Source organism: Dendrobates tinctorius, unplaced genomic scaffold (assembly GCF_039654945.1).
Source record: "Dendrobates tinctorius isolate UK_male_01 unplaced genomic scaffold, ASM3965494v1 ptg000211l, whole genome shotgun sequence".
In the NCBI taxonomy this organism is placed as follows: domain Eukaryota; kingdom Metazoa; phylum Chordata; class Amphibia; order Anura; family Dendrobatidae; genus Dendrobates; species Dendrobates tinctorius.
The window spans coordinates 9,072,185-9,097,453 of record NW_027361878.1 but is presented as its reverse complement, the minus strand read 5'-3'; the positions used below and the strand labels follow the sequence as shown (position 1 = coordinate 9,097,453).

At 44.2% G+C, this 25,269-nt stretch overlaps 1 protein-coding gene across 1 annotated transcript in view; it reads left to right on the top strand.

Moving 5' to 3' along the window:
* DRD4 (dopamine receptor D4) overlaps positions 1 to 19,106 on the top strand; it is a 48,737-nt gene extending 29,631 nt beyond the window's left edge. Inside the window, exon 4 of the mRNA XM_073554394.1 lies at positions 17,940 to 19,106. Within this exon, the coding sequence (XP_073410495.1) occupies positions 17,940 to 18,142 (203 nt within the window). The 3' untranslated portion in view covers positions 18,143 to 19,106. The remainder of the gene's footprint in view (positions 1 to 17,939) is intronic.
* The last annotated feature ends 6,163 nt before the right edge of the window (positions 19,107 to 25,269 follow it).

Below are 25,269 nucleotides of genomic sequence, written 5' to 3'. Positions count from 1 at the left end.
GCCAAAAGAAAACCCTTGACCGAATTCTGCAGCGGTTCTACTGGCTAGGGGTCCATGAAGAAGTTAAACGGTACTGCAGTTCCTGTCCAGTGTGCTAGGTAACCAGTCCCCAGCCTCACTTTCGGAGTCCTTTGGTGCCTTTGCCAATTATAGAGGTACCCTTCGAGAGAGTGGCAATGGATTTGGTGGGGCCTCTCAATAAGTCAGCAAGGGGACACCAACACATCCTGGTAGTTCTAGATTATGCTACCCGATATCCTGAGGCCATTCCTCTGCGCCACACATCAGCTAAGCTTATAGCAAAGGCACTCATGGGTATGTTTTCACAGGTGGGAATTCCTCAAGATATTTTAACAGACCAGGGAACCCCCTTTATGTCAAAAATTATGAAGGAACTCTGCCGTTTACTAAATGATAAGCAGTTGCGCACATCGGTCTATCATCCCCAAACAGACAGTCTGGTAGAAAGGTTCAATAAGACGCTGAAAAGCATGTTAAAAAAGGCAGTTTCCAAAGATGGGAAGGACTGGGATTTCTTATTGCCATATTTGTTGTTTGCAGTGCGGGAGGTGCCTCAGGCATCTACGGGGTTCTCGCCCTTTGAACTATTGTACGGCTGACATCCACGGGGCTTACTCGATATAGCCAAAGAGGACAGGGAGAACCAACCTACACCCCACAAAAGTGTGATAGAACATGTTGCAAAAATGCAAGAAAGAATGGAGACAGTCCTACCCTTAGTCCTGGAACATATGGAGGCAGCACAACAGTCACAGAGTCAGGTCTATAACCGGGAAGCTCGGGTAAGAACCTTTAGCCCTGGGGATCGGGTGTTGGTACTTGTGCCTACCGTAGATAGCAAATTCCTTGCAAGGTGGCAGGGACCCTACGAGATCATGGAAAAAGTAGGGCCAGTAGACTACAAGGTACACCAGCCAGGATGGAGAAAGCCAGAACAGGTTTACCATTTTAATTTGCTTAAACCATGGAAAGATAGAGAAACCCTTGGTGGGGATAGTCCTATGCCTGCGTTTCAGATGGAGAATGCTCCATTACCTCGGGGCGAAGCAGGAGAAGCCCAACCCGCAGTCAAAATTGCAGATACTTTGTCTCCTAGACAGGTTCAGGAGGTCCGGGAGGTCATTAGCCGAAATACAGATGTTTTTTCGGAGCTCCCCGGACGCACCTCCCTAATCCAACATGACATTGTCATGGAGCCACAGGCCAAAGTCCGACTAAAGCCATATCGGGTGCCTGAGGCCCGGCGACAAGCCATCTCAGAAGAGGTGAAAACTATGCTACAGTTAGAGGTCATAGAAGAGTCCCAAAGTGAGTGGGCCAGCCCAATAGTCCTAATACCCAAGCCTGATGGGTCTCTAAGATTCAGTAATGATTTTAGAAAACTTAATGACATTTCAAAGTTTGACGCCTACTCCATGCCCTGGGTTGACGAGTTGATAGAGCGACTATGGCAGGCACGGTATTTTACAACTCTGGACCTCACAAAAGGTTATTGGCAGGTACCCCTAACAGAGGCGGCGAAGGAAGAAACGGCTTTTGTAACGCCCGAGGGGCTGTTCCAGTATAAGGTGTTACTCTTTGGGTTGCATGGCACACCAGCAACGTTCCACCGATTAATGGATATTGTTCTCCGTCCCCATCGCCGCTATGCCTCAGCCTATCTAGACTATATTATTGTGTACAGCACCAACTGGGAAAGTCACTTAGCAAAAGTACAGACAGTAATAGACTCTCTGCGACAAACAGGGCTAACTGCCAACCCAAAGAAGTGTTCCATAGGGTTGGAGGAATTTCGGTACTTGGGTTACGTCATTGGGAGAGGAGTTCTCAAGCCCCAAGTAAACAAAGTGGAGGCAATTCAGAACTGGCCCAGTCCTCTCACAACAAAACAGATAAAAGCCTTTTTAGGTTTGGTGGGATATTACAGGCGGGTCATTCCCAACTTTGCAACCCTGTCCGCGCCTTTAACAGACTGCTTAAAAGGAAGGAAATCTGTGATGGTCCACTGGAATGATAAGTTAGAAGGGGCCTTTACAAAGTTAAAAGGGATACTGTGTGGTACACCAGTCGTGATCACTCCAAATTTCAAAAGAGAGTTCGTTGTGCAGACTGATGCCTCTGAGATAAGGCACGGTGCCGTGCTGTCTTAGGAGGTTAACGGGGAAGAGCATCCCGTTAGTTTCCTAAGCCGGAAGCTTACCCCAGCTGAAACCAGGTACAGTATTGTGGAGAGAGAGTGCCTGGCCATCAAGTGGGCACTGGAGTCATTGCGCTATTATTTGCTGGGGAGAACATTTCGGTTGGTGACAGATCATTCCCCTCTTACGTGGATGAGTCAAGCTAAGGAGAGGAATGCCCGAGTCACCAGGTGGTTCCTGTCCCTGCAAAATGTTAAATTTTAAGTAGAACATCGGGCCGGCAGACTACAGGGGAATGCAGATGCCCTGACCAGAGTTCACTATATGTCATGTGTCCACCCCTCTAGGGTTGAACATAGGAGGGAGGTATATGGTACAGTAAAGGGTGTTTTACTGGATGGGAGATACATTTCTCCAAGCAGATTAATGTTTGGCCGGGTTTTTCCCTAAAGACAGGACCTGCGATGATGTCATGGTCACGTGCTCAGCCCATGTGATGTCTACCTCACCGGTGGGTGGGGTTGTGGGCTATGTAATGGAGGTTGCTGTGTGGCACATGGTGAGTGTGTGTCTGGAAGTTACAGGAACTTGGCTGGACTTAATGAACTTGTATACAGGATCCCCGTGCTGCAGGACTATAGCAGCAAGACTCTCAACAACCCTGGGAATGGCACCTGGCGGATGACGCGGACCTGGCAGCCGCTTAGTTAAGCCCGTCCCGTGCAAGGGGTGAGTCTGGGACCAGTGGTTCTCCAAGCAGGAGTATATTTATGTTTTTCCTTACTTTCTGTTAATCTGCTGTTTGCAACGTTGACATTAAACCACTGAAATTGGACTTCAAGCCTGTGTTGCCTCGTTATTGCAGCCCTGCCATTACCTACCAGAGCGAATCCCTACAATATATATACTACTTATTGTAAGTAAAGGGAGGTCAAACAATCTGAGGTCAGGTCCAGGAAATGGCGCAGTACGACAAAGGGAAGTGGAGCGCCCACCAGGGCCGTGGGGTACTCGGTACCGGGCAGTTGTTAAAGGGGAAGTGTCACAACAGCAGTGACCCGGTCCGTGGCCCTGGGCGTTCAATGAAAATGTTCAATAAAGTTTATAGGGGATGATTTAAAAGGGAATTAGTTTGTGACGCCACCTGTGGTATTCGGCAAATAAGGTGTTAGCAGACGCTGCTTCAGAGTCCGCTGGGGCTGATCGTGATGCAGCAGAGTTGTTACAGCTCTCCACAGGTAGAGCTAGGCCCCAGGGCAACTGTATGTGTAAGTTATGAGATGATGATGGTGGTTGTAGTGCAGGGCAGATGGTATAGCAAACAAATCTGAGGACACAGCGGGTCGGGTTCAGAGCTCCCCCTGCTAGCCCGGAGCAGGAACAGTTTTGCATGCTGTGTATACCTGCTTCAGGCCTGACATCATCCCCTGTGAGGGAGGCAATGCCATTGTGGCAACTGGACTCCTGGGGTGCTACAGAAGTCAGAGACGAAGTCCAATACAAGAGCCGAGGTCAGAAAAGCCAGAGAGACAAAACAGTTACAGGGAGCAGGCACAAGCGAAGTCAGGTCACAAGCAAACGGTCAGAGTCAAGGAAAAAAATCAAGTCAAGCTGGGTCAGGCACAGAGTGCAGAGGGATCAATGTTCCACAGTCAACAGCAAGTGTATGATTGACATTGGGGAAAGGAAGTAGCATGCTTAAGTAGAAGCCTGATTAAGAAAAATGAATACAGGTGATTGCAGCACAGACCCAGCACAGACTGACAGCCCTGACACAAAGTAACAAAAAGACAGAAACAGAGTGGAGATCGTGACAGTACCCTCTATTCAAGGAGGGCCACCGGACCCCCAGGTTTCGCAGGGAGACTCCGATGAAAGGCCTGTACCAACCAATCAGCCCTTACAGAATGAGCTGGAACCCAGGATCGTTCCTCACGTCCATACCCCTTCCAATGTACCAGGTATTGAAGGGAATTCTGGACCATTCGAGAATCAGTGACCTTTTGTACCTCATATTCCAAGCTTCCCAACCGGAAGAGATGGGAACAAAGAAAACAGAACAGGGGGGATAAATTCCTTCAACAACGACTTGTGGAACACATTAGAAATACGGAAAGACCGAGAGAGCTTTAAGCGGAAGGCAACTGGATTGACCACCTCCAGAAATTCATACGGACCAATGAATCTAGGACCCAACTTTAGCGAGGGCACCTTCAACTTAATAATCTTAGAGGAAAGCCATACCTTATCTTCCACTTTGAAGGCGACACCTGACGAGCGCCTCCTATCGGCCTTCTGCTTTTGCCGATGCTGAGCCACCCCAATGTTGTATTTAACCTTCCTCCAAACAACCTCCAGCTCTTGAATGGTGACATTCACCCCAGGACACCCAGAACTTATGCTGGAAAACTCACCAAAATGATGAAACTTGGAATTACAGAAAAATGGCGAGGTCCACGTGGACTGATTAACCCGACTGTTAAAGGCAAACTCAGCCAGCCGATGAAATTCTGACCAATTCTGCTGTTGATCGGCAACAAAACAAAAATTTGCTCCAAAGACTGATTTGTCCTCTCTGTCTGACCGTTAGTCTCAGGGTGAAAAGCAAAGGAAAAGGACAAATCAATCCCCAGTTTACTGCAGAAAGCCCTCCAAAATCTAGAGACAAATTGTATACCCTATCAGATATAATATTTAAAGTAGAGGAATCCCATGCAATCGCACCGCATGAATAATAAACAGTTAGTTTGGAGAGAGTTTCAGCATTGGGTAATCAAGATAATGGGACGAAGTGAGCTTGTTTGCTGAAGCGATCGACTACCACCCAAATAGCAGTCATCCCCCCAGACCACGGCAAATCTGAAATGAAATCCATGAACAAATGTCAAAAACAGGACTATCTCGCGATAATCGGCATGGTGGGAGATAACATGGTCTGACCTGCCGGGCCCCAGACTCCCCATGGGCTCGGTCGCAGTGGCGACTGCTGCGACCGTGGTAGTTACGCCCCTGGTCATTCCTCTGTTATTTCTCCTGAAAATACATGAATGGTGGATGTCATTCACCTGTGTCCCTATCCAGTCTAACCTTGGCTGACCACTGCCGACAGTATGCGACTATATGGACGCATTTTATTTAGGAGGGGGATGGTAATCCTTAGTTGTCAGGTAGGCCTGGGATACAGATTTTGCAATGCGACTGATTGATTATAACCATTGAGTGAGAATTGCACGGCACGCAGTAAATTGCTTTGTTCAGCAGCTGTAGCGCTATAGGTTGGTTGTGTCTGCTTAGGCCTAGTGATATATGCACATTTCCAGGAGTAACAACAGAGGAACTGCAAAACAAAGGGTCCACACGCATTGATATTAAAGGGGTTGTCCACTACTAGGACAACCACTTCTTGGTCAAAATGTTGGCCCTGATAAAAATAATAAAGCCTGTACTCACCTCTCATGCTGGCGCCGTTCCCGCGGTGTCAGCAGTCGCTCTCCCCAAGGCTCCCGTGCAGTGTTGGGTCATACATGTAATAGTTTGTGAAAATATAGAGAGAGACCTCCGCGACCGCATAAAACAGACATGATAATCAGCGCGGACCCCAAACGCACTTACAGTATCTCTAAACCTACATATAGTGAAATAACCGCTGTCTATATAATGGACATAATAGTCCACACAGCTAAAGACCCTAATGATAAATATGAGAATGCAGAAATACTGGATCCCGCCTGTGCTCTGAAGTTGTTCACACACTGCTTTTTTGGATGCCAGTTTTCTGCTAAAAAAAAAAATGCAGAGTGTTGGCAGGATAAATGCAGCAGACATTATGTGCATTTTTGATGCATTCATTTAAAAAGGTAAAAGAAAGCAGCAAAAACACTGGAAGAATTGACATGCTGAAATTTTTTAAAAGAACGCACAACGGTTCTAAAACGCAAGGAAAAAATATTTTGCGGCTACTGTAAAATGCTCACATATATACAGTTGTGGCCAAAAGTATTGACACCCCTGCAATTCTGTCAGATAATACTCAGTTTCTTCCTGAAAATGATTGCAAACACAAATTCTTTGGTATTATTATCTTCATTTAATTTGTCTTCAATGAAAAAACACAAAAAGAATTGTCCTAAAGCCAAATTGGATATAATTCCACACCAAACATAAAAAGAGGGTGGACAAAAGTATTGGCACTGTTCGAAAAATCATGTGATGCTTCTCTAATTTGTGAAATTAACAGCACCTGTAACTTACCTGTGGCACCTAACAGGTGTTGGCAATAACTAAATCACACTTGCAGCCAGTTGACATGGATTAAAGTTGACTCAACCTCTGTCCTGTGTCCTTGTGTGTACCACATTGAGCATGGAGAAAAGAGAGATGACCAAAGAACTGTCTGAGGACTTGAGAAATCAAGTTGTGAGGAAGCATGAGCAATCTCAAGGCTACAAGTCCATCTCCAAAGACCTGAGTGTTCCTGTGTCTACCGTGCGCAGTGTCATCAAGAACTTTAAAGCCCATGGCACTGTGGCTAACCTCCCTAGATGTGGACGGAAAAGAAAAATTGACAAGAGATTTCAACGCAAGATTGTGCGGATGTTGGATAAAGAACCTCAACTAACATCCATACAAGTTCAAGCTGCCCTGCAGTCCGAGGGTACAACAGTGTCAACCCGTACTATCCATCGGTGTCTGAATGAAAAGGGACTGTATGGTAGGAGACCCAGGAAGACCCCACTTCTTACCCCGAGACATAAAAAAGCCAGGCTGGAGTTTACCAAAACTTACCTGAAAAAGGCTAAAATGTTTTGGAAGAATGTTCTCTGGTCAGATGAGACAAAAGTAGAGCTTTTTGGGCAAAGGCATCAACATAGAGTTTACAGGAGAAAAAAAGAGGCATTCAAAGAAAAGAACACGGTCCCTACAGTCAAACATGGCGGAGGTTCCCTGATGTTTTGGGGTTGCTTTGCTGCCTCTGGCACTGGACTGCTTGACCGTGTGCATGGCATTATGAAGTCAGAAGACTACCAACAAATTTTGCAGCATAATGTAGGGCCCAGTGTGAGAAATCTGGGTCTCCCTCAGAGGTCATGGGTCTTCCAGCAGGACAATGACCCAAAACACACTTCAAAAAGCACTAGAAAATGGTTTGAGAGAAAGCACTGGAGACTTCTAAAGTGGCCAGCAATGAGTCCAGACCTGAATCCCATAGAACACCTGTGGAGAGATCTAAAAATGGCAGTTTGGAGAAGGCACCCTTCAAATATCAGGGACCAGGAGCAGTTTGCCAAAGAAGAATGGTCTAAAATTCCAGCAGAGCATTGTAAGAAACTCATTGATGGTTACCGGAAACGGTTGGTCGCAGTTATTTTGGCTAAAGGTTGTGCAACCAAGTATTAGGCTGAGGGTGCCAATACTTTTGTCTGGCCCATTTTTGGAGTTTTGTGTGAAATGATCAATGTTTTGCTTTTTGCTTCATTCTCTTTTGTGTTTTTCATTTAAGACAAATTAAATGAAGATAATAATACCAAAGAATTTGTGTTTGCAATCATTTTCAGGAAGAAACTGAGTATTATCTGACAGAATTGCAGGGGTGTCAATATTTTTGGCCACAACTGTATACACAGTATACAGGTATATGACATCTGCTCACACATTATAGATGAGGTATGTTATTAAAGAGAAGGCTCATTGAGGGCGATAATTCATGGACATACACACATGGCATTGGGGCACAGAGCGCAGCGCTCATCTGCAGACATGGCCGATCTACAGTCACTGTACACTGATAGCACCACATATACCAGCACCCTGCAGGGAATAATTTATCAGGGGGTCTATTACGCCTGGGGTCCAATGGGAATCTGCCAGGAAGGGTTAATTATGACTTCAGGCCTGATCACACATACACTAGAACCAGAGTATAGGCAGTATAGGCTCACCCTGATTTAGCAACAGGAAAATACATATACTGTGCACTATACTGAATATTACGTACAATATATACTATAGATACAAGGATCATATATATACATATATTGTGCACTATACTGAATATTACATATAATATATACTACAGATACAAGGATTGTATGTATACATATACTGTGCACTATACATTACATACACTATATACTACAGATACAAGGAGCATATATATACATATACTGTACTCTATACATTACATACACTATATATTACAGATACATTATTACATTAACAAGGATCATCTGCAGTATACCCATACACACTGATTTACAAACACATATACTGCACACTGTATACACATACTATCATACACCATAATATCTACTTACCTGTGCTGCAGCAGGGCCTTGCCCACCTGCCCCTTCCCAGTACAGCACACAGCTAGGCCATACGTCAGTAGGCTGACCATACACAAGTAAGGGTAGTAATGCCCTGATGGCGGCCCTAGGTATAGACCCTCATTCCAGGGATGTGTAACTTACTTTACTGGTTACTGCAGTTTTAATTAAAAACTGTTTTCTCTGCTGCAGATCTAACAGTTCTCTAAATGCAGTTTTTTGTCTACACTGTGCATAGGCAAAGAGCTATGGGAGTGGTTGGACTATTTGGCAGCAGGCCAAGTAGTTCTCTAGTTATAATCCCCTGTTGATAAAACAATGATTTTATAAAAACCACAGCAAGCAGCCAAATAGGTGACACATCGCTAGAATCGGGGTCTCGTTCTCTACATAGTGCTGCTCTCAGATTAGGTAGACAAAAAAACAGGTGACAAATTCAGGTGGTGCAGCTCAGCTCCTGTTAAAGCCCTGCAGTATCCGGGAAAAGGCCGCTACACAGTGAACAGGGCTGTACCCTTTGGTAGCAATTACAGCTGCAAGTTGCTTTGAATACGTCTCCATGAGTTTTCCACATCTTGCCATTGCTGTTCACCAGATGGTTTCCTCTAATAAACTGCAATCTTCAAGTCTAACAACATATTGTCCATTGGATTAAGGTCTGAGGTTTGACTAGGCCACTCCTAAACATTTTCACATTTCCCTTTGAACTACTTTAGTGTTGCTTTAGCAGTATGCTTTGGGTCATTGTCTTGTGGGAAGGTGATCCTCCATCCCAGTATCAAATCACTGACAGCTGTATACAGCAGTATCAGTTTACTCTATGTGATGTATATAGAGCAGTCTCAAGGTGTCCTTTGTGATGTATACAGCAGTCTCAGTGCATCCTTTGTGATGTATATACAGCAGTCTCAGTGTATTGTATGTGAGATATATTCACCAATACAGTTTTTACTGAATTGTTGAAATGTACAGTAACTACATAGACTTCAGGAGATGTAATAAAAGGTCTCTTAGTTTTTCTGTATTCTAAATAAGCTGAGTGAAAACCCTTGAGGGTGCTGTCATTGTGGTCATTGATGGCTCAAGCATTGCTCTTCATATTTTCCACTGAAATCTTACACATGTGGCGTAACACCCTCCATGTTGGGTGCAATGGCATCTACCAAATACTGCTGATGCAACACATCCATGTGCAGTACAGAGGAGCATGGACAATGCTCAACCTATCAATTAAGACCAAGGAAGAGAGTATTCACATTCCCTTTGAAGAGGACCTGTCAGTAGATCAAAAGTATTCCATGTATTCTTTAAATCTGTCATATGGCTCCAGAGATAGGGGCCTTTTTATTTAGTGCTAAATTTTATGGTCTTACAGAGGGGTGTGGCTCAGAGGGTAAGCCTAAAGACAAGCCCCAGAGGATCCTGTAAGCCATGCCCATTTCTACGTTAAAAATTAGCACTTAATAAAAAGGCCCTTATCACTAAAAAATAAAAACAACAACGGAATACACAGGGAAGCAGAGGCAAAAAAATAAGAATGAATACTGATGACTGCTCCTCTATTACAGAAAATTGTACTTCTCTTTATTGTCATCTATCTAAATGAGGTCAGATAAAACTTTGTTAATTTAAAACAAGAAATATATGTTTAGAAATTAATTAAGTTTTCCATAAAAATGGTAGAAACTGGACACTCACTTGCCTACATGCTATCAATTACCCATGCCTTTATGTCAACGTGCATTTTAGGTATTCTGGCCCTTTAAATGTAAAAACAAAATCCTATAATTAAGTAGATAACTAGCTAAGCTGAAGTTAGCAGTGTGTGAAAAGCAGAAGTGGAACGTTATCTCATTGGGAAAGGAACAGGGCTGGCAGATCTGCTGCGGCAGTGAGGTCTCAGACTTCCCTTGCCTTCTGCTGATGATTAGCGAGAGCTGCTGACATCATTCAGCTTCTAAATCACTCCTAGTGCACTTCATTCAATCCCAGTTTAGTTAAGCCTTCTTTATAAATAGATAATGGTCACTAAGGTTGCCTCCAACATTGGAGTATTGAAGATCCATGCAGCTGTCTGCAATACTTTTAAGTTTGAAATATAGTAATCATTCATTATCCAAAATATTGGCAGTTTTATATAAAAATGTATTCAAAATTATTCAATTTCCAATGCAAATTCATTTTTTTAGTAGAATTAGGCTAGGTTCACATTTGCGTAGGGCAGAGCTGAGGAGGGCTACATTGTTCCTCCTTTAATCCCCGCCCACTGCCACACCCCTTCATTCAGCTCCGCCTACTTCGGCTTGCATCCTGTGTACCTATCTTTAACATTGGGTATGCAGGCCATGCGATTGTATGCGGATGCCTCCGCATGCATCGTTTTGACTGCGCCGAACGCAACATGTTGCATTTTGTTGCGGTCGTCACAGCGTCAAAATAACGCATGCGGAGGCATCCGCATACAATCACATGGCCTATGTACCCAATGTTAAAGATAGGTACGCAGGATGCATGCTGAGATAGGCGGAGCTGAATGGAAGGAGTGCGGCAGTGGGCAGGGCTTAATGGAGGAACTACGCAGCCCTCCGCAGCTCTGCCCTACGCAAATGTGAACCTAGCCTTAAAAACTTTCTGATGTTTACAAGAAAAATTTTATTTAAATAGATCAACTAATATAAATAGTGTCTCCAAATTCAACACATAGGCGCTGATTCGCCAGTTTTCGCTAGAGTCCTGGCGTAAAACTGATTGAAATGATGCCCACAGGGTAGCATGGTGGTGGCTCGTTGATGCTTACAGTGAAACATGGCAGCAGCTCATTGATGAGGAACCTGTAACTTGGGCATCATTGGACCTTCCAATAGGAGAATGATCCTAGGTAACCTCAAATCCTTCATGATTTAGTCCTTGAATTTAGAAGAAGTCCTGGAAGATTCTAGAGTGACTGTCACAATTGTGTTTCTTGTACCCTACAGAAAACCTTTGAGGGGTTTGAGAAAGATGGTTCCATGATGCAAACCAAGGGTTATCAGTAAACTGGAGGCCACAGCCTATGAGGAATTGCATAAAATTCCTCAGGAACGCTACCAAAAGTTGGTGTCTCGTTATGCATCGTGTTTGCAGCAGGTCACAACATTCAAAGGTTCCCTACTAAGTACTATAGAGGCTTGTCATGAGGGGGGGGTGAATATTTTCTGATACTGTAGCAGTCATTAAATGTGGCATTATGTGCTAAATTTGGAGAAACCTTATGTTATATTGGTTGTTTAGTAATTTAAAGTGTTCTTGTTTTATTGGTTGGAAATGTTGCTAATAAACCAAATTTTCGATGGGGGATGAATCATTTTGATGCGGTGTCCATTGGAGAATGAGATTCATTCAATATATAGTAACATAGTTATTAAGGTTTAAGGGAGACTTTAAGTCCATCTAGTTCAACCCATATCCTACCCTAACTTGCCCTAACATATGACAGAAAAAAACCTGCAGAGTAAGAGGCATATGGGCCCCATAAAAGTCTGAGTGCCACATTACAGCTCTGAACAACTTGGAAGTTGTCATGCTCATTAGTGGTCCACCAAGACTGGAAGAAAGGACAACTGCCAAGGAGGATACCATATGCTTCATTAGCCTCTACATGGGAGTAATAACAGACTAGATTACTTTCCTGTCTTCATCAATGAAACAACTACTAGAGTCACAATGAGAAATGCACAAAAGTTAGTTTTGGATGGAATAATTTTGTTCTGCTAAATAGATATGGAAATTAGAGGCACAGACATCCATTCTTTTCTTCCATAAGTCTCCAGTGTTGAATAGACTGCCATTTTTCATAGCATAATGTGACAGCATCTGGTGACAGAGCAGATGAGGTAATGTGCTTCAGTTCACAAAATGACTATTCTGGTAAGGAATGTCGTTAGGACAATATAGTATAAGTAGTTAATCTTAACTAGTGCCATCTGCATGTACTAGTCCACATGGAAGAAGCAGTATACCGATGTGACATTACTTAGTGTCATAAATGTATTGGCAAAATAGGACCAAACCCTTAGACCATATATTGAGAGGAACGTGGCACCCTCATATTGAGCATTGAAGTATGGCTTCATCATAGACTTTAAAGGGAACAAGAGCAAACACTTCATTCCAATCTTTTGTGCTACGACCCCCCACTGTGAGGTACTTCCTGTGGAGTAGTCGGCGTGGACTATGTATATAGAGTAAATCAGTGGTCCCCAACCTTTTTTGCACCAGGGACCGGCTTCAAGCAAGAACATCCTTCCATGGCCCGGCAGGGCGGGGATGGAGGTGTGGCAGGGGAGGGGCTTTGGTCATAAGAGGGTGGGGCTATGGACGGAGTTGTAGTTTAGTAGTGCATACTTATCATTTAATCATAACATTTATAATGTGAATGTGACTCAACTCACGGCTCGGCATGGCTCCGCTCCCACCCTTGTATGCATGGCTCCGCTCCCACCCTTGTATGCATGGCTCCGCTCCCACCCTTGTATACATGGCTCCGCTCCCACCCATGTATACATCACTCTGCTCCCACCCTTGTATACATAGCTCCGCTCCAATCCTTGTATACATGGCTCTGCTCCCACCCTTGTATGCATGGCTGGGCTCCCCCGTCCTCCCCCATCATACTTACCCTCACACCATCGCTGAACTTCTCTGCATCTCTATCCTGGCACGTCAGCTTCTACCTGTGCGGTGTGGTCATGTAGTACCGCTCATTAAGGTCATTAATATGGACGCCACGCCTATGGGAGTGGAGTCGCATCCATATTCATGAACTTAATGAGCGGTACTACGTGACCGCTCAGCACTGGATGAAGCTGCCGTGCCAGACAGGGATGCAGGAACTGAGGGTGAATATCGATGTCTTCTGGAAGCCGGTGGTTGCAGCTGTCACTACAGTGCTACAGCCGCCTGTTCCCATCATTCTAAGCCGTGGCTCCGTGGACCGGTAACAGAACTGCAACAGCCCGGTCCTGGGCCGCGGACCGGTGGTTGGGGATGCCTGGAGTAAATAACAGGCTTGTATACTGATGTTTACCACCACGATGTGAATAAGTGTTCCTGTCTTCAACAGAACTACAAGCAGATTCTTTGGCGCTGGATACCAGTTATGAATATAGTTCTTTTAGTGACAGGTGAAGGTCTTAGTTATGGAAGACTTTGATGATGAAGTGGCGGACACAATGCATTTACTTGCATCGCCGTACAGTCTGCTGATCAACCCCGAATTAATATTGGCCAGATGAACAAAGTTGCATATGCCGTGTCTCCTATCTATAGAAAGCTAAAATCATGACAGGAAATATGGCATTAATATCTCCCGCCTGGATCCTCCGGGGGGGGGCAGATGTCCTTAAGATCGGCGTCTCATAATATTTGGTACCAGAGCAGCATTCCATGTACCACCCCTTATCTGAGGTCACCAAGGGGAATGGCTTGTACCTGCTAAAAGCAGATTCTGAATTATTGTCAGTGTTCAGTGATAGGCGATACAGCTCACTGTAGGATTGCACCATTTTCCAATCGGAGCGCTTCGCTCCGCTAAGTTCTGCTCCATTCCGGTGACATCTGATCTAGTAATTTTCTTTTGTTTATCTTTTTTATTTTTATGTGATTGTATATACTGTATTGTCTTGTCCCCTTTGTAGTATAGTTTGTATATTTTCCAAAACACTGCCTGTTTTTTTTTTTTTTTTAACTAAATGTATAAACTTTTATAGTTTTGTTCCTTTTATTCTATAAACCACATCCCTGAAGCCTCATGAGGCCATACGTTACCAGCAATAGGTGTCCAGTCAGCATGTATTAATGATTGGTGGTGACAGCTAGGTTTTTCGTTAATGAGAAGCTTGGCTGGGACCGTACCAAAGTATATATATCTCATGTGTTGGAATCAGATGTGTATATACTATATGTTAACTGTGAAGTTCCTAATAACCTGCCTAGTAGTTAAAGCAGCCATGGCCTCATCCATCAATTGTCCGTCAACTGCTTAATTGTCCTGACTATTGGGGTCAGCAGAATTCTGTTCTTGACTAATTGGTGGCTGTGGTGGGCTATCTGCATGATCCCCCGGCTGTTCCCTGACAATCTGGTGGCAGTGTTGGGATAACTGCATTATACACTGGCTGTTCCCTGCCAAATTGGTGGCTGTGTTGGGATATCTGCATGATTCCCATCTGCTCCCTGACACTCAGTTTTCTGAATGCCATGGATGTCAATGTGCTATTATTTTGACTACAGCACTTGCAATATACAATTTATTAATGTAGAAGATATATACTGTTTATCCCCACCATCACACCATTTTGAAACAAATCATAAAAAAAAGTTAATAGGAGAGATTTTTAAAAACTTTCTCTGGAAAATGTAAAACAGCTCCACTTTACCTTTGCATAAGGAATGATAAAACATTATCAACATTTTGTTAAAAGAAACTGACAACCTGTAGTATTTTCCGGAAAAAAAGAAGAAATAGAGCCTAGTAGTCACCAATAATAAAATGTATAAATATAAATAGTGGGTGTATCATGAAAATCTAGAAAAAAACAGAGACTAAGCAAACCAATAATATTCTTGTGCGTGAACTATATTCATGCTGGAAGGCATCAATCGAAACCACTGTTATGCCCCCCAAATGCAATCTGTGCAAGCCATCAGTAATCAGGTAAGGTAGTCACACAACACTGCCCTGATTTCTAACCTCTCATGGGCCTCAACACCTATTGTACGGTTTTCAAACCTAACCAAACAACGGTGCTGTATGAAGTAGACTCCATAGATTAGTAGTTCCAGGAAAACTTTTCTTGGGGGGATAGCTCTACAATTGGCGCTCCTAAACCTGCTAATCACGGCGGATCAATGTGCACAGAGGCTGTCTAAAGCCTACGGTATGGTGATCTATAGGGTGTTGTATTTTCAGATGGTCCAATTGAGCTTAAGCCTAGATTTATTTTGTATGATGCGTTCATCCAAAGCGTAATGCCTATTCACACTGCGTTTTCATCAAACTCAAGATGCAAAGAGTTCAAAAGGGCCCCGTATATGCTTTTTTTCCCCCTGGCGTCATCTCTCTTTTCAGACGGACATAAAAATGTAGTAGATGGATACTGCTGAGGAACAAAGCACATATGGCGCTCACACTATGACACCACCGAAAGTTGCGGCTGCATAAACCCAGTGTAAAATGAGTTGGCTTCCATGCGCATTAACTGACCAATCTATCAAATATTCTTTCAGGTCTTCATACGTCATGTGCATCCTCCTCATGGCCGACGCAATCTTGAGAAACTCTATGTATTTCATTACCCTCCCAATTTGATTGTGTGCATTTGAAAATGCAAGATCCGTTTAGCCAATTTTTAGACCTGCCCACGTTTTTCTAGAAGTCCTATGACATTCTTCAATATTAGGTGGATCTTACCATAAGGCCACGTTCACACATTCAGTACTTCGTCAGTATTTTACATCAGTATTTATTCTGACTCTTCAAGGCAGTATGAGTCTCTAAATCCTTAGCCATCAATCTCTTCGATCAGGGGTGGGGAACCTTTTTTCTGCCGAGGGTCATTTGGAATTTTATAATAGCGTTCGGGGGCCGTATAAAATTATTAATAATGATGAGCGAGTATACTCGTTGCTCAGGTTTTCCCGAGCATGCTCGGGTGTCTTCTGAGTATTTTGGCGTGCTCGGAGATTTAGTTTATGCATTTGCATGATTTGCGGCTGCTGGACAGCTTGAATACATGTAGGGATTCCTTAACAAACAGGCATTCCTCACATGTATTCAGGCTGTCCAGCAGTCGCAAATCCCCAGATCACCCGTCTCCTCAGTGCAGCCATCTCCCCAGTGCACGCGTCTCCTCAGTGCAGCCGTCTCCCCAGTGCAGCCATCTCCCCAGTGCAGCCATCTCCCCAGTGCAGCCATCTCCCCACTGCATGCGTCTCCCCAGTGCAGCCATCTCCCCAGTGCAGCCGTCTTCTCCCCAGTGCATCCGTCTCCCCAGTGCAGCCATCTCCCCAGTGCACGCGTCTCCTCAGTGCAGCCATCTCCCCAGTGCACGCGTCTCCTCAGTGCAGCAATCTCCCCAGTGCATCCGTCTTCTCCCCAGTGCACCCGTCTTCTCCCCAGTGCATCCGTCTTCTCCCCAGTGCATCCGTCTTCTCCCCATTGCAGCCGTTTCCCCATTGCAGCCGTTTCCCCAGTGCACCCATTTCCCCAGTGCAGCCATCTACCCAGTGCAGCCATTTCCCCAGTGCAGGCTCCGCTCATTACCCCCCCGGCGCTCATTGCCCCCCGCAGCGCTCATCCCCCCCGCCCCCATTCTCCACCTGGCTCATTCTGCCCCCCCAGCGCTCATTACCCCCCCCGGCGCTCATTCTCCCCCTGGCTCATTCTGCCCCCCGCCGCATCGCCGCCGTCGCTCATTCACCATACGGCTCACCTGTGCTGTGGCTTGGTCCGTTCCCTGCTGCTGCGGGTATAAGTACTTCCTGTTTGTGTGTATGAGTGCGCGACTACCGGTCACGTGGTACCGCTCATTAAGGTCACTAATATGGGCGCCACGCCTATGAGATTGGAGTGGCGTCCATATTCATGATCTTAATGAGCGGTACCACCTGTGACCGCGCACTCACACAGGACCATCGGAGCTGCAGCGCTGGCACAGCTGGAGGATGTGAGTATGGGGGGGGCAAATGGCAAATACGGCCCTGCTGAGCACGGATGGGCAAAGCGTGGCACAATACTGCGCGCACCTCTTAAAGGGCCCGCTGCCAAAAAATGAGGAAAGTGGCTGCGGGCCGCACAAGATGATATGGCGGGCCGGACGTTCCCCACCCCTGTCTTAGATAATTGTATAATTGTTGTACTCACATGCAATGCGCCCTCAGATATTACAAGTCAGTGTGGCCGAGTTGGAACTAAGAGTCCAGGAGAAACAGTGTTTTATTTTCTCTGAAATCTTGTATTAAGTACAATGCAGCAGGTGGAAAGAGTAATCCCAAACAGAGAAGTACACATATACATCCAAAGATGGCTACAGCAAACTAATAATGAGGAAGAAGGCGAGGAGCAACCTAACATCAACAACTACAGGGGAGGAGAAGGGACATACTTCAAAAGGCAGCAACAACAAAATACAATTCATAACATAGAAAACGCACAAGCTGTTCCCATTCATGGGACACAACAGTATTTCTAAGGCAAAATCAAGAGTGGAACAATCGGAGGAAAAGTATCATAGAAACACATCACCACTTCTGTATCTTTCTCCTGGTTTTGGCTTACAAATACTGATGGAAAATATTGACCAAATACTGAACGTGTGACCCTGGCCTACTACTCAGTATCACCGAATTTGGACATAAGTCAATTGTTCTTCTGTCTTCATCTTTTCCATTAATTCTGTTGTATTTCCCCTCTTTCTAGGCACATTTCTCTTCTGCTGGACACCGTTCTTTGTGGTGCACATAACCCGAGCTCTGTGTGAGTCTTGCTACATGCCGGCACCCCTCTTCAGCACCGTCACGTGGTTGGGATATGTCAACAGCGCCCTGAACCCGGTCATCTACACCATATTCAACACAGAGTTTAGGAACTATTTTCGCAAAGTCCTTCGACTGTGCTGCTGATCCATGGAGATGTTAGTACAAAGCCAACGTGTCCTCCTAGCTAAAGGAACTAGTTTCTTTGAACTTCACCGGGTGGACTATAAGACATGGTTATTTTCAAGCTTTTCAATCAATTATGTTGGGTTGAGGCAAAAGGACATGACAGGATATGGAAAAAAAGTCCACGTTTTCTCACCGATTTAGCCATTTTGGATCTGGAGACGTTCTCGGTTGATTTAACATGAAGGGCCCCTAAAATTTGCAATATGGCGCTCTTTAGAGATGCTGGAGAAGAAGCAGGCAGACAGTAGAAAGGGGTACTCATGTCGTGAGGATCCATTCTCTTCGGATGTCATCCAAATGGAGTTATGTGATGGGAAAACAATCCAAGTTTTAAAATGACCTTTCTTTACCAGAACGTATGTACTAAGTTGCTTTCTCTACAGAAATTTCCCCTTTCTGCTGTGCAGAACAGGGAGAAGAACCGTTTGTCCACAATTTGATTAATTACTTTATTGCGGGTCCTGGAAAATTTGATTTGTGGTGTAACTAAGAAATGTAAGGTTGTAAACCAATGTGCAGTAACCCGGGAGAAGACCGATTTTATATAGATCAATAAACCGATTATTTGATATAAAGATGCCGGTTTCATATGTGAGAACCAATAAAATAGTAACGTGCAAAGTGTCAGCCGGTCACAGAACAGCGATCATGATCTCCAGTGTGATTTATAGACAAAAGCGAACATGGCCACTGCCCTTCTCACTAATGTATGGAAAATTTCTATTGCTTCTGGTTAATGATCCATATAATTGTCTTTTTTTTCTTGGGTAATCTATGATATACACATTTTTCTTGCATCTGTCATAAGTTATATAGGAAGTATATACCATCTTGGCCGCAAACACTAAAGGCACGTTTATCCAGTTAGGCACCAATAATGCCCAACATGCACAATAAAAAAAAATAAAGAAATATATATAAATCAGAACCTTTACTTGAGTGGTTATGGTCATTATTAAAAAAGGAGAAAAAAAAGTTTCAGCGAATGTATCATCAGAAAATGACCTACTTTTTTAGTTTTTCTGCTATTTTTTATTTAAAATTCTGCATAATTAAAAAATATATATTTTTTTTCATAATAACATGTATGAAAATTTTGGGGCTATTTTAAACTCATACTTCCTGTACTTTACAAAAGACTTTGCACAAGTCTCATTATCATCACAGACAGGATTACAATGACGGGGAGACAGACAGCTGATAACAGGATCCACCAATCACATTAGGTGATGTCACAGATGACCTCTTCCCTTCTTAGTGACCTTTGCACATGCTCATTAGGTGCTAGGGTCTGAGTCAGTCTATTGCTGCTAATGTACATGTATATTTCCTGAAACAATAGGAAGTATGAGTGTAGATTAGCCACTGTGTCTATTGTGAAAAATGCAAGATTTTTATTTATTCTTTTTATTGCAGAACATGATATGAACAAAAAAACAAAAATGGCAAAAATTTGCCAATCGTGCATTTAAAGAGAACCTGTCATCAGATTTTTGCTATGAAATCCGAGGACAACATGATGTAGGGGCAGAGACCCTGATTCCAGCAATGTATCACTTACTAAGTTGTGTTGCTGTTGATTCAATAAAATTAGTGTTTTACCAGCAGATTAAAACTACAGGACTAAGTGTCTTGTGCCTTAGTCAACTGCTGTGTATAACTCCGCCCCCACCACTGATGCTGCACAGGCAAAAATCTGCCAGTGTTCACAGAAAGCTGATAATCAGTGTTGTGGGTGGGGTTATATAGAGCTCAGCATTCAGAGCTCTCCTGGATCTGTAGCAGCGAAAACTGTGTTTGTATCACAACTGCAGCACAAAGTAAACTAAGTGACACATTGCTGGAATCAAGGTCTCTGCCCCTACATTATGCTGTTGACAGATGAGGTAATGCAAACCTGGTGACAGATTCCCTTTAACTTAGAAAGCTGTTTTAAACAGGTCATTTTCTCTATATTCTCATGGCACATACACTGGGTACGGGTGTGAAACACATTTGTGAACGCAGATATGGAACAAGGTCTACTTTCATAGGAAAGCAAGTTTTAGCGGTCATGCAAATTAACTCTAAAGGCCTCAGTAGGCGGCCATGGTCATGACCAGTACTCAGGTTCTCTTTCTTAAACCGTTCCACACACCTCCCTCTTTGATTGACAACTATGGCGCAGTGCAGGAGAGGGTAACATCAGAGGAAACTGGCTGCTATTACTCATCAAAATAACAAAATGTGGAAACAAACAATGCAGATGTGATGTAGAACGAAGGTTTATTGAAATTCTATAAAATACTTCCTCTCTGCAAATTCACAATAATACATTCGGAAATGTGATCATTATTAATACTTTCATAAAGCACTCACTCCGACTGACCCCACCGATCATCATGTAAACCAGCTGTCAGAGCAGAAAGTCGACTCCGGCCGTACAGTCCACAATGCATTATGGACAGATATAACACTGGGTGATACACAGGCGCCTCTCACAAAGTTAGAATATCATCAAAAGGATCATTTATTTCAGTTCTTCAATACAAAAAGTGAAGCTCATGTATTATATAGAGTCATTACACACACAGTGATGTATTCCAAGTGTTTATTTCTGTTAATGTTGATGATTATGGCTTACAGCCATTGAAAACCCAAAAGTAATTATCTCAGTAAATTAGAAAATTAACAAAAAAACACCTGAAAAGGCTTCCTAAGAGTTTAAAAAGGTCTCTTAGTCTGTTTCAGTAGCTCCACAATCATGGGGAAGACTGCTGACCTGACAGATGTCCAGAGAGCAGTCACTGACACACTCCACAAGGAGGGTAAGCCATAAAAGGTCATTGCTAAAGAAGCCGGCTGATCAGAGAGTGCTGGATCCAAGCATATTAATGGAAAGTTGAGTGGAAGGAAACAGTGTGGTAGGAAAAGGTGCACAAGCAACCGGGATAACCGCAGCCTTGAAAGGATTGTTAAGAAAAGGCCATTCAAAAATTTTGGGGAGATTCACAAGTAGTGTAGTGCTGCTGGAGTCATTGCTTCAAGAGCCACCACACACAGACGTATCCAGGACATGGGTTACAAGTGTCGCATTCCTTGTGTCAAGCCAATCATGACCAATAGACAACGCCAGAAGCGTCTTACCTTGGCCAAGGAGGAAAAGGACTGGACTGTTGCTCAGTGGTCCAAGGTGTTGTTTTTTTTTTGTTAAAGTAAATTTTGCATTTCATTTGGAAATCAAGGTCCCAGAGTTTGGAGGAAGAGTGGAGAGGCCACAATCCAAGCTGCTGGAGGTCTAGTGTGAAGCTTCCACAATCCGTGATGGTTTGGGGAGCCATGTCATCTGCTGGTGAAGGTCCACTGTGTTTTATCAAGATTAAAGTCAGCGCAGCCGTCTACCAGGAAATCTTAAGCCCCCGTTACACACTGCGATATCGCTAGTAATATCGCTGTAAAGTCACCGATTTTGTGACGTTGCAGCGATATTGCTAGCGATATCGCTGCATGTGACACTTACCTCCGACCGGCTCCTCCGCTGGTTATCGCTGATCGCGCGAGAAGCTCCTGGACCATTCCTCGTCGGCCACTTCCTGCTGGGCTTCCTGTGGCGCCGACGAGCGACGCGTGGAGCCGGGCGGGAGGACGCAGGATCGCCGCGTCTGACAGGTAAGTAACGATCCCCGACCACCGCTATGTCGCTGGTGAGATCTGCCTGTGTGGCAGCTCACTAGCGACCACCTAGCGATGCACCAGCGATCCTGACCGCGTCATATCGCTAGTCGGGATCGCTGGTGCATCGCTAGGTGTAACGGTACCCTTAGGCTACTTTCACACATCAGTTTTTTGCCGTCAGGCAGGATCCGGCTATTTTTAGAAAAAACGGATCCGGCATAAATTTTGGAGAACTGTAGAAATGGATCCGTTTTTCTGCCGGATCCGTCTAGCAGGTTATATCTGTTTTCTTGGCGCTGGCCAATTGGATCTGAGCATGCGCAGACTTAAAAAAACGGATCCGGTGGCTGGATCCGTCTTTTTCTGGATCCGGCGCATTCCGGCTCCCATAGACTTTCATTGTGGCAAAAAGCCGGAAGCGTCGGATCCGGCGCTTCCGGCTTTTTCGCCGGAGACAAAAAACGTTACAGTAGCCGTTTTTTCCAGACGCCGGAATGAGACAAGTAGCCGGATCCGGCAAAAAACGGATGAAACGCAATGCCATCCGGCACGATCCGGTGCTAATGCAAGTCAATGGGGAAAAACTGGATCCGGCATTGCATTTCGCCGGATCCGGTTTTACAAAAAAAAGCCGGATCGCACCTGACGGCGAAAAACTGATGTGTGAAAGAGGCCTTAGAGTACTTCATACTTCCCTCTGCCGATAAGCTTTATGGAGATGGAAATGTCATTCTCCAGCAGGACTTGGCACCTGTCCACACTGCCAAAAGTACCAATGAAGAAAGGAATGTCCAGCTCCACGATGTAGTGAAAACATATAAATCCTTTTATTCACTTAATCCATTCAAAGGTGAGGTTAAAAGGCCAGCACAGAAAAACAAGGCTTGCGTTCTCAACGCGTTTCTGGTGACTTCGCACCCTTAGTCATGACACAGCGGTTTCGTGCTCCGATGTCAGGATGCTGTCTCTGGTGAGCTGGATCTTTTCATTGAATTTATTACAAAAGTACCAATACCTGGTTTACAAACAACAGTATCACTGTGCTTGATTGGCCAGCAAACTCGCCTGACCTTAATCTCATAGAGAATCTATGGAGTATTGTCAAGAGGAAGATGAGAGACACCAGACCCAACAATGCAGACGAGCTGAAGGCTGCTAACAATGCAACCTGGGCTTCCATAACCCCTCAGCAGTGCCACAGGCTGATCGCCTCCATGCCACGCAGCACTGATGCAGTAATTGATGCAAAGGGAGCCCCGGCAAAGCATTGAGTGCATTTACTGAACATACATTTCAGTAGGCCAACATTTTGTATTTTAAAATCGTTTTTCAAGCTGGTGTTATAAAGTATTCTAATTTACTGAGATAATGACTTTTGGGTTCTCATTGGCTGTAAGCCATAATCATCAACAATAACAGAAATAAACACGTGAAATAGATCAATATGTGTGTAATGACTCTATATAATGAGTTTCACTTTTTTGTATTGAAGAACTGAAATAAATTAACTTTTTGATGATATTCTAATTTTGTGAGAAGCACCTGTACATTTGTATATAGGATCAATCGTATTTCAGCATCAACAGATTTAGAGAAGTTGTCCATATTGATGATGTATCACAATATCTATCAATAAGAGATCTGTGATGGTAGTGGGAGTCTGAGACTTGGGACCCTCACCAGTCAGCTAAATTTCACTCCGGCTTAGTGGCCGCTGCCGAGGACTACGCTATAGGTGATATCTTGTTGATTGGTGGAGGTCCGATCACTGGGACGGAACTTTTATCCCCGTTAGAATGGAGATGCAGTGCAACCTGTGCTTCATTCATTCACTACAGGGCTGCTGAGTGCTACACTTGGCTTTTTCCAGCAGTCCCATGACAAATGAATGGATCCAGAGTCGGTCGTTAGACCTTGTAGCGGGAATAAAAGTTCCCCATTCTGCTGATGGGTGCATGATGCTTACAAGTCATTTCTCTATTGATTGCCAGATAAATGGAGTGCACAGCTTGCTTTTGATCCAAAGAGCATCAACGCCGCCACGCTCCTCCAATGCTGCAGAGGCAAAGCTGACTCATATTGCAGCCCCGGAGAACACACAGCCTGGAGCAGCGGTGCATCAATGCCGCTGGTCCTAACCATCAATCAAGCAAGAGTATACCACCCCCCTCCACCAGGGAAGCAAATACCCTTCAGAGACACAGTATCTACACATACACACCCATAAACACTTATACATGTGCATCTCTATTTTTTTGGCACATAACTGGCCAACAGACTTCTGGAGGCTCATTGTAAGAGTATGCCGGACATAGAGCCATCACCTAACGTGAACCTAGCTCGAATGATAAATGTACATGACAACTGGAAAACATGGCACAAGATGCTTCAGTGGAGATGGTATTTTGTTCAAGTGTCTTTAAGAACAACCTGTCAGCAGAAAAAAAAAAAAAAAGGTATTCACCTACAGACATAGTGTTAATCGGAAGGTAAATACCATTAGAAACGTGCAGCAGTCTAAAAGGAAATGTGGCTACAGGGAGAAAATGAAGTCTTATTCTCCCTGCGCTCGCTTCCAGTCATCAGGGCGGTACAGGGAGCAGATACAGTCACTGCTCCAATTGATTGGCAGGTAATACAAAATCCCAAAGGCAAGGTACATAATAAATAGTGGCTGACAGCAAGAATTCCAAACCACCAAGAGGGCATATTAGCCCATGGAAAACTCCACTAGATCCATAGATATGCAAAGAAGAAAAACGGAGTTTATATCCCAAGAAAAGATAAAAAGATTATTTTATTAATGACAAAAACATACCGTATATTAAAAATTGATGAATTACATACAGCTGTTCATATGACAGAGTGTCAATAAAAGAGACAATGGTGCAACAAAAACGGCAGCCCTGACAGCTGGGTTAAGCAATTAGCAAGTGCATTTATCTCTCAGAGGCCCCCAAGGGTGCTGATTAGCATCGGTACTGTAATCCCCCAGTGAGGTATAGGAATAACTAAGTGATCCCTCGCTAGCCAGTCCATAGGTAGTAACCCCCCAGTCACTGCTTACCTATAACGTGTCAAGTTGCTCCGTGCTCCGCCCCAGAGCGTGTAGCGGAGCGTGTAGCGACCTGACAAGTTATGGGTAAGCAGTGACTGGGGGGTTACTACCTATGGACTGGCTAGCGAGGGATCACTTAGTTATTCCTATACCTCACTGGGGGATTACAGTACCGATGCTAATCAGCACCCTTGGGGGCCTCTGAGAGATAAATGCACTTGCTAATTGCTTAACCCAGCTGTCAGGGCTGCCGTTTTTGTTGCACCATTGTCTCTTTTATTGACACTCTGTCATATGAACAGCTGTATGTAATTCATCAATTTTTAATATACGGTATGTTTTTGTCATTAATAAAATAATCTTTTTATCTTAT